Raw genomic sequence first — 15,421 nt, forward strand, 5'->3', positions numbered from 1 at the left:
CCTTGAAAGGGATGAGGAATTTATCCAAGAAGTGCTTACTCTGGGAGCTACAGCTGTTCACCTGAAAGGCCTCTCCCCACCCATGGGGCAGGCCGACTCTGCCACCCACTTGAGGCCTCAGGGAAAAGAGACCTTGGCTTATTGGGGGAAAGCTCAAGATGGAGCTACTGGAGCAGGGTTTGGAGTATCACTGATGGTGGGCTGTAGTGCCAGAGCCGACCGGGAGGCAGAGCTGGGTTTTGAAGGACTAAACTCAAGGGTAGAAGTCAAAAGTGCGGCTGAGGGTACAGTTGGGATTTAGAACTAAAAGTCCACAACCAGCTAGAATAATGGGCTGGAGCTGAGGTTTCAATCCAGGTGTGGGGCTTCCCGCTGGCTATCCTCCTGCCTCGGCCTTTCAGAGTGCAAAGTTTACAGGCCTGGAATGTAAACGTGCAGGCTTGGCGGTAGGTATTCAGGGAGGAGCTAAAGGTAAGGTGCGCTTGGATTTGGGGGAAGAGGGTTGGGGCTCACACCGGGGCAGAGGGACAGCATTCTTTCCTTCTGCTCACCGAGTCTACCTACATATTTGCCTTCCAGACCGAACAGCAGCAGACAGAAGCCCCTCCCTTCCCAGGAATGTCTCGGCCCCACAGAAGACGCAGGGCCACGTCAGCCAATTGGCTCTGGCCCTGCCCTGGAAACAGCACCTGTTAATCCCCGCTCCTTCCAGCTCACCTGGATGCAGGTTAGGCAGGTGAAGCGTCTCCCCGGAAACGGAGCTAGAGCGCCCCACCTGCTGGGTCCTGCCTCCTTAAATCGGATCCGGCGCAGCCAGGCTTCTCGTGAGTGCCCCACACCTCCCCACCCGCCCCGCCCCCACCTTTTCCACTGGTTCCACTACTGGGAACCTCCACCCACCTTGGGGTCGTTCCCCAGTAGGCCTGTGCCAGCACCTTCAGACCAGCAAGTCACATGCTGGGGAAATGCTGGGACAGACTCCGCCCGTCGCCCCTCCCCCACCTCCCGTGGGGGCGTGACATCTACCACGCCCACTTTGCGTGCTGGGCAGCCTCTGAAGAGGACAGAAGGGTGGTAGAAGACAGCTCCGTCTCTGTGGTGTAAAAACCCGTTCTCGGCTGTGTGGGACATGTGGTCTCCAGGACGGAGGCCCTCTGATCCAACCTTAGTCTCTGTTACTCAGAAAGTATGTTTTGAGCAACTTTGCCCCATGGGAAGTCTGAAAGGACGGTGTCAGATGACTCCTTCCCCCTCAGAATAAATTCCTCTGTCCTCACTTTTCAGATAAGGACTCTAAGACGTGAACTGTCCCAGGCAAGCCCCTCCAAGACTCGGCAGCTGTCTCTCCTGCGGCAGGAAGCTGAACTCCTGGCCGGCAGTGTTGCTTTATTTTTACCTGGTGTGAGTCATGCTGTCTATCCTCTAGGGAACAGGTTAAATGAGTAACACTGTTAGGTCCCTCCCCACATTCCCACGGTAGGAAGGACTAGGCTGAGGTTCAAATCCAGAGCCCTCCTTTGCTGCCTTAGAGAACACATGGAGGGGGTACAGCCAGGGATGGACCAGACCGGAGGAATCAGGTCAGTGAGGGCGGGGGGGGGGGGGACTGTGGATGGGACTGGTGGAGATATGTTTAGAGGCAGAGGCAATCGGTAGCCCCTGGGGACATGGATTGGCAACAGCAGAGAGAGTTGAGGAGCCCTGGTGTAAGCTGAGAGGTGGTAGTGTCATCTTGAGGAAGCAACACAGGAGGAACAGGTTGGGGTAAGCTGAGGAACTCGGGTTGGGCCCTGTTGCATCAGAGATGACTTTGGCCCAGCAGGAAGATCAGCACTAGAAAGAGAGATCTGGAGCCTACATCTTTTATTGCCAGACCAGGATGGGATGGGATGCTAACCCACAGAGAAGGAAGGAGAGAAAGGTCAGGGTCAGCCTGCTGGTTCGAGAAGGGTTAAGTCACCAGCCTCCCCTCCCCATGACTCCTCCCATCCAGGACCCAGCAGTGACAGCTGAGGCCTTGTGAGTCTGATCCTGAATGAGGCTTTATCTCTGACTGTTCATCCCATCATCCACTGTGGCACCAGCTCCCTCCGACAGCCTAGATGGAGACAGCCAGAGCTGGAGAGGTCAGGGGCTGGGCAAGGGGATCCTTGAAGGGGAGGGGGAGATCTGTGATGGAGTGAACTCTGCTGGGACCTGGGGAGGTGCTTTCCCATGGTGCAGTGCTGGAGCTGCAGCTTTCCAGAGCAGGTCCTGTGGACCCTGGGGAAGATTCTCGGGGCTCTTCCCTAAGATGCCCAGGTGAGACCGGGGGGGCCAGACGGGTGGGAAATAACATGTGGTCCTATCCTGCAGGTGATGGTACCCGTAGCCTGGACTGAGAGGAAGAGACTGGGCCTCTAGCTGCCAACCAGGTGATGGAGACACCAGGCCATGATAAACACCATCTGAGCCCTGACATTGATCTTCTCACCTGACCCTGCATGACCGAGCCATGTCCCAACAAGCCTCAATGGCCAGGGCGCTGCCCCCAGATGTGATGGCAGAGCAGGTGGAGCTGTGGTGGTCCCAGCAGCCCCGGCGCTCCTTGCTCTGTTTCTCCGTGGCCGTGGGCCTTGTGGCTGGCTGTGGGGCGGGCGGCGTGGCCCTGCTGTCCTCCACCAGCAGCCGCTCTGGCGAGTGGCGACTAGCCGTGGGCACTGTGCTCTGCCTGCTGGCCCTGATGGTTCTGGTGAAGCAGCTGATGAGCTCCGCGGTGCAGGATATGAACTGCATCCGCCAGGCCCAGCACGTGGCCTTGCTGCGCAGCGGTGGAGGGGCTGATGCTGTTGTAGTACTGCTCAGTGGCTTTGTGCTGCTGGTCACTGGCCTGACCCTGGCTGGGCTGGCTGCTGCCCCGGCCCCAGCTCGGCCACTGGCTGCCATGCTGTCTGTGGGCATTACCCTGGCTTCCTTGGGCTCAGTCTTGCTGCTGGGTTTGCTGCTGTATCAGGTGGGTGTGAGTGGACACTGCCCCTCCATCTGTATAGCTGCACCCTCCACCGAAAATGGCCACGGTGGTAACAGCAGCATCTTTAGCATCTCGGGACAGTTGTCCTCTGGCCAGCGTCATGAGACCACCTCCAGCATTGCCAGCCTCATCTGACAGACCTGACTTCTTCCCATGACCTGACTCAGTGTCCCCAGAGCATTGGCAGGACACATACAGGAGCATGCATATATGTCTGCCCCCACCCCGCTGCCATGGGATTGCACAGGACGTGATTAGGAGCTCACGTGTACTCGACACATCCACACCGTGAGAGGGTGTGTGATGGATGCCTCCTTGGGGCTGAATGCTTGTGTCTGTGGACTGTCATGCTCTCTACCTGGCTCTGGGGTCTCTAGGCACATCTGGAATCCCTGAAGGCTTGGCCTGTATCTCCAAGACCCTACAACTCCAGCCTTGTCCTACGGCATGAATACTCCAGCCATTGTTCTTCAGAGAGTGGCTCTTGGCAAAGCAGAGGGAAGTGGGGTGAGAGGGACCTGGAACGGAAACGCCTTTGGGTTTGTAACCTAGCAGCTGGGGCCTGGGCGAGGTGACTGTTAGCCTCTCTTGCCTCAGTTCTTCGAACAGTGTTGCCATCGATTGTTAGGATTAAATCAGGGAGTGAGATGAGATGACTGGACTCCTGGCAAATGCGCAATAAAAGGGTGACGACAGTTGCCACTGCCTTCACCTCACCTGAGAACCTCAGACACCCTCGTTCGCCAACCCCACAGCCCACCCATTTCAGGCTATGGGGCCAGGATATTGTCTTTAGCCAGACCTGGGGTTTCTTTTCTCATGAGAGAAGGGGGAAGGGTTTCTGGACCTAGAGAGAGTGGGGAAACCAGTCCCTCACATTTGTTCACTTGCTAATTCAAAGGGAGATTTAGCCACAGGTATTGGTGACTTTCTCTAGAAATGCTCCCTCTTCCCTATATAGTCTGCCTTCTGTGGATTCCCTGAGGGATAGCTTGGAGGATATGTCTCCCTCCCCTACCTGTGAAGAAAAGGACAGCCCGCAATCCATGTGGTCGCTGTACCAGTCGGCCCACTTCTGGGTTCCAGACGCAGGAGAGGTATTCAAGCCCTTCTGAGGCCTGCAAGTCACTTCCTGCTTGGAGTCACTGTGGAAGGGGTCGCTCTTTCTGTGGTATGCGTTTCCAGGTAACAGGAATGTAGGTTATTGCTTTTGCCACTTCCTGCTACACAAGGTGCAGATTATGTGACGACCCCCGAGACCTGTCTCCTAAAAGATGCTGATGCAGGAGAAACTTAAAGTAGTAAGATTGATGCTGTAAAGCAGCATTTCCTAGCCTGAGGGTTGCGATCCACTTGGGGGCGAGTGAACTTTTCACAGGGGTCACATATCAGATACCCTGCATGTCAGATATTTACCTTATGATTTATAACAGCAGCAAAATTACAGTTAGGAAGTAGCAAAGAAATAAGTTTATGATGGAAAGGGTCACTACAACATGAGGAACTGTATTAAAGGGTCACAGCATTAGGAAGGTTGAGAACCACTGGTATAAAGGATTTACTAAAAGAAATTTTGCTTGGGAAATATTAAATTACACAAGTAGGATTTAGCTAACGGAGCACTGCCTCCAACATGAAGATAAGTAGTTCTCTAACCAGCCTTGCTAGGAACTGCAAGAAAGAAAACCTGCACCACGACTGAAGTTGCGCTTTGCTGAGAAAGTTTCTGCTAATGTTTATTCACGAAGATTGCCCCCCAATTAGGCTCCACTCCCTGATTTACAACTAGCCATTAGACCCATCCCCCTGTCAAAGAATGTGCCTCCTAGGGGCAGCTAAGGGGACAGGGCAGGGCACAACCTCCATTAAGTGCTGGTCTGCCACTGAGTCCCCTCCTCACCGTCCCCACCACCCCGTGCTCTATCAGGGAGGCATAGTTCCGACAGGTGGACAAGATAGACCTTATAATGACTATGATCAACGGAGCTGCAAGCTTTGATGAGGATAAGTCGCTTTGAACAGACAGGGCAAACCTGTCTCCTGGAGGGATGCAGGGCTAGTAAACAAGGGGAAGGGAACTGCAAACTGAGAAGGGCAAGGTGGGTAGAGCCAGGGGAGGAGGAGCAGCACATGTACCAGAATGCCCAGAACAGCCGAAACCCGTCTTCTGAATGTTCTATGGGGCTTCATCCCTCTGCACATTCAACCTGGAATCACTGCTCTCTATCTTAGGAGCTCCCACATCTGCTCTGAAGGTGCCACTAGTCATTGTCGTTCCTCCCACCCCCACCTCACCCCCCACCCCCACATTCAAGTCAGAGATGGCAGACACTGGAGGACATTCACTGTCTCCTCTCCCAAGACCAACAATACATCTCCTCTGAGCCCCTCACAGACATTTGCCTGACAACACACAGCACTACACTCTTCAGAAGGGACCCCCTTTGTGTGATCATCATAGAACTAAAATGAAATGAAAATCTACCTTAAAATGTTTCCTAATGCCATGCGGTCTTGTTCTCTCTGCCTCATGGACCAGCCACACTGAACTATTTCCATATGTTTTCAACATTCTCTCATTCGTCCCGGCCTTCGTCCTGTTCTCCATCCTCATCTCTTAAGACCCCGCCCACATTCTCTTGGGAGTCCTCCCTGACCCTCTTCCTTAAATTGATGACCTTTTTTTTTTTTTTTTTTTTTTTTGGTGCCCACAGCACCATCAGCTGCAGGCACTAATCCACAGCTCGTGATACGCCTGAAGAGACTCAGTCAGGTACAAGCTCCTCTCTGCAGAATGGGTTTTGGTTGTCTATGATTCCCTCGTTCCCAACCTGGACCTAACATGCATCTATGCTTTTGTTGAGACCGAAGTGCTGCAGCGTGGGCAGATGGCAATGTATGCACAAGGGACAGTGAGACCCACCTTTAGCCAGGAAGGGAAGTCAGGCCAGTTCACATCTGGCTCCAAGTCCTTCCCTCCTGAGGCCCTCAAATCTCTCCCTGAAAAATCCCTACTCTCCCAGGTTCCCAAGAGACGCAATCCCAGACCAACCCTTGGGGAGGCAAGAGACCACACAACATCCTTCCACCTGGAATAAGCAAGGGGTCCCTTTTCCTTCCGGCCGAGACAGGCCTTGTTTCTTTTTAACATCTCTTTTAAGAAACTGAAGTAATTCAGAAATGCAGAGGCTCGGAAAACAGGAAGGGGGCACAGAGCTTAGCTATCTCCCTGAGCACGTGGCAATGGTGCCAGGCTCCCAGGGAAGGCCGTGAGGGAGAGGATAGAGCATGCTCCCCAGATGGCCTGCTCCGTAAGGCTACAGGGAAGGCTGTGAGGGAGAAGCACGCCCCTCCATGGCCTGCTCCACAAGGCTACAGGGAAGGCTGTGAGGGAGAGGATAGAGCACGCCCCCCAGATGACCTAGCACCCTGCAGTGATACACCTATCTGCACTAGATACACCTCCCACCCCAGTCTCCACAGATGGCTCAGCCCCCTGCCACTACACAAACACACCACGAGAGATTATGGGAGGCATCCTCTCTTTCTCACCATTTGAGAGCCCAGAGAGGAATTTAGACTTTGTCCTCAAGACCCTGAAAAACATGAAAAGGTTTTAATCCAGGGAGGACTGTGGTTAAAGTTAGTTGGACGGCTTGGCTCCTCTGTGGAGGTAGAGATTAGCCTTAGGAAGAAAAGAAGACATGGTTAAACAACCCAGAAATGCTGAGCTGAGGTCTCAGCCGACCCTGAGGGAGGAGAAGTTGGGAAGAGGAGCTCAAACAGAGGAAAGCAAAGGGCTTTAGCAATTTAGAGGCAGCAGAGAGGGTGTATGAGGCTAAAGAAAGGTGAGAACAAAGGCTAGAAAGAGGCACCAGGTGAGGGCTTCAGGGGTCTCTTAACAGGTGGGCCCCTTTCTTATGACCAAGGGGAAGCTGAGGAAGGTCGTCTCAAGTTTGGTAGCAGGCACATATGTGTGCTTTGCATTCATGTTGAGTGGACGCATGTGTACACATGCACACATGAATGGGGGGATATTAGGTTGACATGGGGTGCCTTCCCCCATCTCTCTCCACCTTATAAATTGCAGAAGGCTCCACCCCTGAGCCTGGAGCTTGCTGTTTTGGCTAGTCTGGTCGTCGGCTTGACTAGGAAACTCCCGGCTTCCACTGAGCTCCAGGGAACCAAACTCTAGTACCAGTCTTGTGTGGCAAATACTTTAAGCTAAAGCCATCTCCCAGGCCATAGTGAGGATTTTAAATGGGAATCCTGGCCTGGTCAGAACTGTATGTTCAGGTGAACATTTGTGTACAGGTAGTGGATTGCAAGAGGCAAAAGTGGAGCTAGGGAACTGGCTGAAAAATCTATGCACAGTCTGGATGTAAGGTACCAGGACTTAGGTTAGGGGCTGCTGGGATAAAGCTCCAGGATGCAAAGCATGCTGGGAAAATAGGACCCACAGAGGAGCCCCTATGGGAGAGATGTGGTTGATTAGGCAATGATCACCAGAAGATGCAAACTAGAAGCCAGTCTTGGAGCAGGGAAGGCAGACAGCTACAGGGGACAAGGTGAGCGGACCTGGCTGGCTACTCCTTCCCATAAAGATAAGGAAGACTGTGATGAAGGTGTGTTTGTGGGTTTGAAGCAGAAAACTGGGGGAGTCCCTGACCAATGGCCATTCTCCCTGCAAGGTGGAGTCAGTTTTAAAGGGCTGCAATGGAAAGGGGGAGGAGACTGTGACTGTTAGGCAGAAGGGCAGCTCTAGGAGGGACTGACCATTGGTCCAAAATAGGACATAAAGAACAATAAGCCCTCTTGCTGAGCCAGCTCGGAGACCCTGAAGCAGGATGTAAAGACTGCTTGGTATTGGTCTCTCCAGCCTGAGGGACTTCCTTGCCAATAGAGCATGCCCAGAATACTATTCCTTTTCAACTAGTAAAGCTTTCTGTAGGAAGAGTTTTCTTGTCTCGACTGCTTGCTCCAAAATAATCACTCAGAGGCTTAATATCAATTAGAAATGCTCAGCCAATAGCTCCGGCTTATGTCTAACTAGCTTTTTCTTTAAAAAAAATAGTTTTTTATTTTTTTACAAAAGAGAACAAACTATTTTTTTTATTTTACATACCAATCCCAGTTCTCACTCACTCCCCTTCTCCCATTCCCTCCACTTTCCTCCCCCCCCATCCACTCCTCAGAGAGGGTAAGGCACATTGCTTTGAGGAAGGACCAAGGCCCTTCCCACTATATCTAGGCTGAGCAAGGTATCCATCTAAAGAGAATGGGTTCCAAAAAGCCAGTACAAGCAGTAGGGATAAATCCTGGTGCCATACTTCCTCTGCAATGTTGAAAGCCCACCCGAAGCATCATCAGGCATGGCTGGAGGCCAGGCTGCAGGCATGAGGAGGGGGTGGCTGTGGGTTGAATTTCACTGGAACATTTGAGGGTGAGATGATGGCGGAGGGAAAATGAAGTACTGGGGAGATGGGGAGAGGTTGACACGGTGGACCGCAAAGTCCAAACTTGGAGACAAAGAGGAGCAGCGGCACTTGTAGGGGAAGGCAGAGGCAGGCAGATCTCTTGATCTACATAGCAAGTTCTCTGCCAGTCAAGGCTACATAGTAAGATCCTGTCTCTAAATAAATAAATAAATGCCCAAACTGGCATTGAGCAAAACATCAGCAGCAGGTGAGGTAGAGGGGAACATGCGATGCTCTCCCTTCTGAGACCACAGTCAAGCTTTACATACTCACGCATGTTCCTAGACATCTGGAGACTACGAGAATGTTCTCTTGAAACTGCCCCTTCTGGTCTAGTCACATCCTATACAAGACCCCAGGTCTCCCAAAGGAACCTCCTTCAGGAACCAGGCAACCTGTACCCACACCCTCAGGCTCAGTGTCCTGGATGCAATCCTGGAAGTTGGCCGCGGTGAGTTGTGCCAGTTCTCCCATGCTGGCCTGTTCTCACGACCTGGAGTTTACACCCTGAATCTCCTGGGCCTTCGTGCTTTGGCCAACAGCAGAAGGCAGTTAGCCCAGGCCAGATAGGGATGACTCCCACCCCTGCCCCACCCCTTGGAGTGTTCTTGTCTGAGTCTGTGTGACTCCTACTTCCAGGTGAGACTATGAATTATGGTATTGATTGCTGAGTGCAGCCAGCAAGTAGCAGCTGAGATGTTGGAGCCTTAGCCTGTCAGGCTGTGCCATAGCGCTGTCAGGAGGAGTACGGTGCTGACGCTGCTCTTGCTGTTCATCTTACTGTTTTTATAGCGTCCACTGTTCTCATTCAAATCCTTTGTTCTCCTTGCTGGAGCTTCTGAGTCCTGGAGAGCAGCCTTTCAAACCTCCAGCAAGAAGTGAATGACAAGAGAGGAGTACTTAGCAAGCTCCTCCCCCAGCGTGAATGCTGGCTACCTCTTGTAGGGAACTATTGTGGAGTACCAATCCTTAGTGATCTAGTTCACTTACTCTCTATGTATAGAACTCAGTCTCGCCAGGAACAATATGAAGAGAATACCGTTACAATATCCATTTTACTAATAAATTGAAACAGAGAGGTTCAATAACTTGTCCAAGTTCACACAGCACGCCAGCGTCAGAGCTGGGACTTGAATTAACCTGTACTCTCAAGTCATTGTTAGGATGCTGTTAAGAGGTGTGTGTGTGTGTGTGTGTGTGTGTGTGTGTGTGTGTGTGTTCATCTGTGCTCCTTTGTGCAGGGGCCCGAGGTCAGTCTCAAATGTCCTCAAGAGCCATTCACCATGAGTTTTGGGACAGTCTCTCTATCGGCCTGATGTTTACAAAGTAGGATAGGTTGATTAGATAGCGATGCCAGGGGTCTGCCTGTCCCCGCCTCTCCCGTGCTGGGATTTACAAGCATGTGCCACCATGCCCAGCTTTTTATGTTTTCTGAGATCCTTGTGTTGGTGCGGTGAGCTCTACAGAATGAGCCGTCTCCGCAGCTGGGAGTTTCTTAAACTGTAACTTTCAGAACATATCTGCTCTTTGCACAGCGTACAAAACGTGGCCGTGCCTTTGAAGGCAGCCAAGACGCTAGGTTCTCCTCCAAACTCAGGTCTGACTTCGAGGCTCTGGAGCACAGCGAGTAGTAACCACTGGTGAGAAGTGGGCAGTGGTGAGCTGGGGGCAGGACCTGAGGCCAGAAGAGGCCAGGTGAGAGAAGGCTGGGTTAATGGCATTATTCTCTTCCTCCATGGTTCGGCACCTTTGTCCCTCGAAGCCTATGACCCAGGTCAAGTTTCCTCCCTGTGCCTGGAACCAAGCACGTGGAACATGGGAACAGACTGCCCCAAAGAATCAAATGAGGCCCTAGGACAGGGTCCAAGGTTCTGCGACTTCAGGGTCTTGCTCGGCCAGGCCTGGCATCCAACAGCAGGTTCTGAGAGGAAGCCACGCTTGTGGAACTTGATTGCTGCGGGCAGGAAAACAGCGGCTAATTTTGAATCAGCATTTACCTAACATCCTGGGTCCTCAGAGACTCCAGCCCAGGCCTGAAGCTTATGTAAAAATGGCAGCCGTTGTCCCACACTCAGGTCCAGAGCTACATGGGGCAGCTCCTCCTCGGTGGAGGCTGAGGGCAGGGAGCAGGTCAAACGGTGTTTGCGGCAGCTCCTCCCTTAGAGGCCAGGATGTGTCCATCTCTAAGGCCCACTCTCCACAGAAGCCCTCCTTCAGGGTCTCAGGCTGTTCTTCCTAAGTTTTCAAGAGTCAAACCACCTCTGAACTCAGGAACACCTGGTAACTCAGACCCCATGAGCCAGACTTCTCCCCTCTAGCTCCTCCTCCCATCTCCAGGCCCGGCCCTTCTTTTCGGACAACCCCTACCATGTACCCGCTAGACACTCCTCCCTTGGCATCTCCTCTCAGTTACCCTCCCTGGCAGATTCATACATTGGTACTCTCTAGGACCACACTGCTGACACCTCCAAACCAAGTGTCCAGACTGGACAGCTCCCAGATAAACCCTGTCCTGGGTATTCGCCCTGGAAATCCTTCCTCTGACCAACAATGGCCATTCCCCAACCTGCTTTCCTGTTACTGTGCCCAGATGTCAAGCCAGAAACCAGGGCAGCTCCCCAGATTCAGAGTCAGCGACTTCCATCAACTCTGCCCCTTCCTGTGACCGGAGTCTGTGCCATGCCTTAGGTCTTATCACCCATTTGTCTCTTATTCCGCTCCCTCTCCATCTCCAACCATAATGGCTTAATTCACTAATTAGTTTTTACTTTGTCCATGTATGTGCCTGTACACAGCACACATGTAGAGGTCAGAGGACAATTTTGTGGAGTTGATTCTCTCCTTCCATCTTTACATTGAACTCTGGCTATCATTGGGTTTGCACCCTGCTTGCATGAGCCAAGTCTTTACCAGCTATAACATGTCGCTAGGCTTGTAAGGGCTTTTCTCTCTTAATTCTATCATTTTGAAGAAGGAAAAAAAAAATAGAGATGAGCCTCAGTCGTTCTCAGCTGGAGTGTGGAGTGTGAGCTCTCTCTCTCTCTGGGCCTTAGAGGCCCTAACCAGTGTGACACTACAGTTTCACAACTGATAAGGACTCTCAGACACACCTCACTGTGACCTATCTGAAATCCTTGCTTTTCACAAGCCCCTCCCTTCATCAGCCACTTCCCCCACCTCTATTTCCTTCTCTGAGGACTTTTCCTTCAAAGGCTGACACTGGGCAGACACAAGCAGGGTGGCTACCTGACTTGTGAGGATGGCCCCTTGTGTGGGAATGATCTGGAACAAACAACACCTCCCCACCCCCGATCTCCTGTATGCTACCGGACTTCAGACTCTTGCATCCCCCAGGTCTTGGCTGATTAGATCAGGGGTCTTGAACCGAGCCTTGGCAGTCTGATATGAATGTCTAGAAAGTGGACAGGAAATAAAGAATTCTGCTTTCCTTCAAGAAAACTTTCCAGAAGGAGGTGGGGGGGGGGCAAAGAATCCACCAGCCTGCTTGGTGGCTGCTCGAGACGGGGCAAGACCAAGCATCTTCTGAATGTTTTGTCAAGTTGACATAGAACAGAGAGTGTACAGGAAGATGAAGAGCAGTCTGTGGTGTTGTCGCCCAGCAGGTTGCCATGAGACATCCTTGGATATGAGAAGAGGAGTGAAGGGGAGCTTTGCCCCTGCTCCACCATCAAGCATGGAATTAAACATTCCCATTAAGGCAGCGAAATGAAAGCCAGTTGCAAACATGGATTTTGTTCGTATCGTTGGCAGATCTCGATGGTTCTTTAGTTTCTCTTCCTGTCTATCTTTCTTTTTATGTTGTCGACCAGCTGACTCTGTTATACTTTCCTTCTTCTTTTCTAATTTTTTTTTACTTTGTTTTTCTGCTTCTGCCTTCAATCTCTTGTACTCGTCTGTCCTATAAACCAGGAACCACGTTATGCCCTCGGCGAGCAGCGCAGTGCACACGGAGATTAAAAACAATGAGGATCGCGTCTGTAAACGTGGTGCTCACCTCGCGTCCCTGCCAGCGCTCCCACTTTCACATGGTGTGGGGGAAGCACTCACAAGCCAGCCAGAGACCTGGGGACCGAGGAACACTACCTCTGATTCTTTTAATTTTCGTTTGGTTTTGGTTTTTTGAGACAGGATTTCTCTGTGCAGCCCTGGCTATCCTAGAACTCGCTGTGTAGACCATGCTGGCCCCAAACTCAGAGATTCATCTGCCTCTGCCTTCCTAATGCTGGGATTAAAAGGTGCATGCTATCACTGCTGGCCTTAATTTAAATTTTGTATGTATGGGTGTTTCGCGTGCCCGAGTCTGTGCACCGTGTGTGCCTTCAATTCTAGAAGATCCCAGAAGCGGGTGTTGGATCCTCTGGAACTGGAGTTACACATGGTTGTGAGCTGCCATGTGGGTTCTGGGAACTAAACCTGGATCCTCTGTAAGGGCAGTAAGCAGTCTTGACCACTGAGCCATGTCTTCAGCCCCACATCGGTTCGTGACAAATGTCCTCACATCGTCCTGTCTTCATGGACTCAGCGCAGAAGAGCGGTGCATGGCAAACTCAAAGCTTCACTATCTGGATCTCTGTGGACATCCTCACCGAATGTTTTCCTCCAACGTTGGCCGAGTCTGAATGCAAAATCCTTGGACACGAAGGGCCGAATGTGTTTATTTAGCATCACCTTGAGTGAGAAACTGAGATTACAGACTAAGACACGATCTGGCCTCAGGCTCACAGGCTGCTCTTGCTGTGTAGGGATGAAAATACTGCTGGCCGGGAGAGCAGCTAGGAGCCATTTTTCTGCAGGGGTGTAGTTACTATGAGGACACCCATGATCTGGGTAATAATCCTACATGTATACACATACAAACAGCCCTAATTAAAGCCATTGGACTTTTTTTTTTAAAGATGAAAGTGGGAAGGTGATGTAATAGGAGGGAAGGTGTCAGAGAGAGTAGAAGGGGGTGAGAGAGGGAAGTGGGGTTATTATGACCAAAATGCGTGACGTGTGTGTATATGAAACTGTCAATTAATTATTTTTATATTTTTTATATTTATTTAGTGCCTAGGCACAAGTGAGCCACCACACAGGTGTGAAAGTCAGAAGACAGCATTCGGGGATCAGTTCTGTCCCTCCCACCTTGTGGATCCCGGGGATCAAACTCAGCCTTGGCAGCTTTGGCAGCAACTCCCCTTATCTTCTGAGCCATTTCACTGGCCCAGTAAAAATTATTTTAAACCGGGTGGCAGTGGTGGTGCACACCTTTAATCCCAGCACTAGAGAGGCAGAGACAAATGGATCTCTGTGAGTTTAAGGCCAGCCAGGTCTACAGATGGACCAAGATAGCCAGCGCAACAAAGAGAAACCCTGTCTTGGAGTGGGGGATTACTTTAATAAAATAAACTGTGACCAGAGAGATATTCATGGGAGGTACCCTGGAGGAGAGGAGATCTGGGCAGCATCTTCCAGCAATGCGCTTAGGATCAGAGAAAATATAAAAGGGACGAGTTCTTCTGTTAATCCAAAATGAAAATAGATTTATTAATTCCTGTGAAAAACATATTATAACCAAATCACATACTTTATTTTGATAAGAAAAAAAATTTCAGTAAGAAATTTGGCACGGTCTTCTCCTGCCTGGGCATGTGTGAAATCCTGGGACTTTTTAGGTCAGGGCTGCCATCATGATGAAGAACAAAACCACCCAAGTAGCAGGTGGCTATGGTAAAAACTCAGTAAGGCAGGGAGGAGGGAGGTGAGGAAAGGGAAACAAGAGGCAAGAGGCCTGCACACTGGGGCCTTCCCCACAGTCCTGCCCTGCCAGGGTTTATCCTGGGGCAGCAGGAAGACACGGGGAGTTAGTGAAAAGCAGAATTGTCACTTTGACACTGGTGTCAGAAAACAGTCCCCTGGGCAAGTTTTAAGTTCTAGCCACTTCTGACCCTGAGGTTTAAGGCATCGCTGTCTCTAAAGTGCCAGGCGTGGAGGGAAGTGGGGAGTGTCCAAAGATGGGGCTCAGAGAGAGAAGTGGTCCCGACTCCCTGCTGTCTCCATCTCGCCAGCCCCAGGCTGAATGTAGTTGTCCTCGATGAAGCCATCATCATCTTCATCTTCACCCACCTGTGGGCGGTTCCCGCCCTCTGGTCTGGACAGTGGGTGATGCCGGTAGCTGGCCCGGTACTGGCGGCAGAGGTGGCACTTGGCAGCAAGGGCAATGAGTAGGGAGAGGACCACCGCCCCCAGCAAAACCCCTACCAGCACAGGCCATGCCCGGCCTCCGGTGCCTGGTCCAGAGGTCGTTGTTGACGTGGTGGTGTTGTACACTGAGAATTCAGCTGCATGGAAAGAGACAGGGTTACAAGAGGTCCCCAGATGTGGCTCCCAGGGGAAACTGAGGGAACCCAGTCCCTCCTTGACCATTATCTCTCTCTACCACTCACTTTGGTTTGCTTCAGTCATGGAGAGGCCTGATGACATCGGTGAGCCTTGGCCTCTGTCAGAAAAAGTTCTGGCTCCAGGGACACCCCAGGCTCCAGGCAGCCCTGGGGTACAAGTCCTGAAAAGTACAGAGGTGTAGGGGTCAGAGTTAGATAGAGGGTGCTACGGACAGGACCACAGCCCACATCACTGGTCCATGGAAGAGAAGGTAAGCTGTCATGAATGGAGTTCAGCTCTGGAAGGGGCTGACCAGGAAGTTCTAATGCCTTTAGTAAGAACACTTAGGATCTAGGCACTAGCACTGTGCTCACAGAATCTCACTACATAAGTATAAACACTACCCCTGCCTTACTGACGAAAGCAGAAGCCCCCAAATGAAAAATGATCCAACTGAGGCCCCAGAATTTGAACTCAGATCTCTGACATCAGAGCGTAATCTGACCTGCTCTTGGTCAAGCTGATGGAAGCAGGACAGAAGCAGTTTGGG

General features: G+C 51.5%; 2 protein-coding genes and 1 pseudogene across 3 annotated transcripts; 1 reads left to right on the forward strand and 2 right to left on the reverse strand.

The window, feature by feature from the left end:
* Nucleotides 1-732: 732 nt before the first annotated feature.
* On the forward strand, nucleotides 733-3,716 carry Tmem125 (transmembrane protein 125). 2 transcript variants are annotated; one of them, XM_057784754.1, is made up of 4 exons: nucleotides 733-824; nucleotides 1,285-1,401; nucleotides 1,994-2,126; nucleotides 2,356-3,716. In XM_057784754.1, the coding sequence occupies exon 4, from the start codon at nucleotides 2,495-2,497 to the stop codon at nucleotides 3,143-3,145; it is 651 nt and encodes a 216-aa protein (XP_057640737.1). In that variant the 5' UTR covers nucleotides 733-824; nucleotides 1,285-1,401; nucleotides 1,994-2,126; nucleotides 2,356-2,494; the 3' UTR covers nucleotides 3,146-3,716. The 2 variants fall into 2 exon arrangements, with proteins under 2 accessions (XP_057640737.1, XP_057640738.1); XM_057784755.1 differs by lacking the exons at nucleotides 733-824; nucleotides 1,285-1,401 and adding an exon at nucleotides 1,511-1,580.
* Nucleotides 3,717-11,937: 8,221 nt separating this feature from the next.
* On the reverse strand, nucleotides 11,938-13,088 carry LOC130884316 (calcium load-activated calcium channel-like; annotated as a pseudogene).
* A 961-nt stretch (nucleotides 13,089-14,049) lies between these two features.
* On the reverse strand, nucleotides 14,050-14,916 carry C11H1orf210 (chromosome 11 C1orf210 homolog). The gene has a single exon (XM_057785428.1). It carries the CDS (start codon nucleotides 14,914-14,916, stop codon nucleotides 14,512-14,514), a length of 405 nt encoding a protein of 134 aa, XP_057641411.1. The 3' UTR covers nucleotides 14,050-14,511.
* Nucleotides 14,917-15,421: the final 505 nt, after the last annotated feature.

Source organism: Chionomys nivalis, chromosome 11 (genome assembly GCF_950005125.1).
Source record: "Chionomys nivalis chromosome 11, mChiNiv1.1, whole genome shotgun sequence".
Taxonomy (NCBI): Eukaryota; Metazoa; Chordata; class Mammalia; order Rodentia; family Cricetidae; genus Chionomys; species Chionomys nivalis.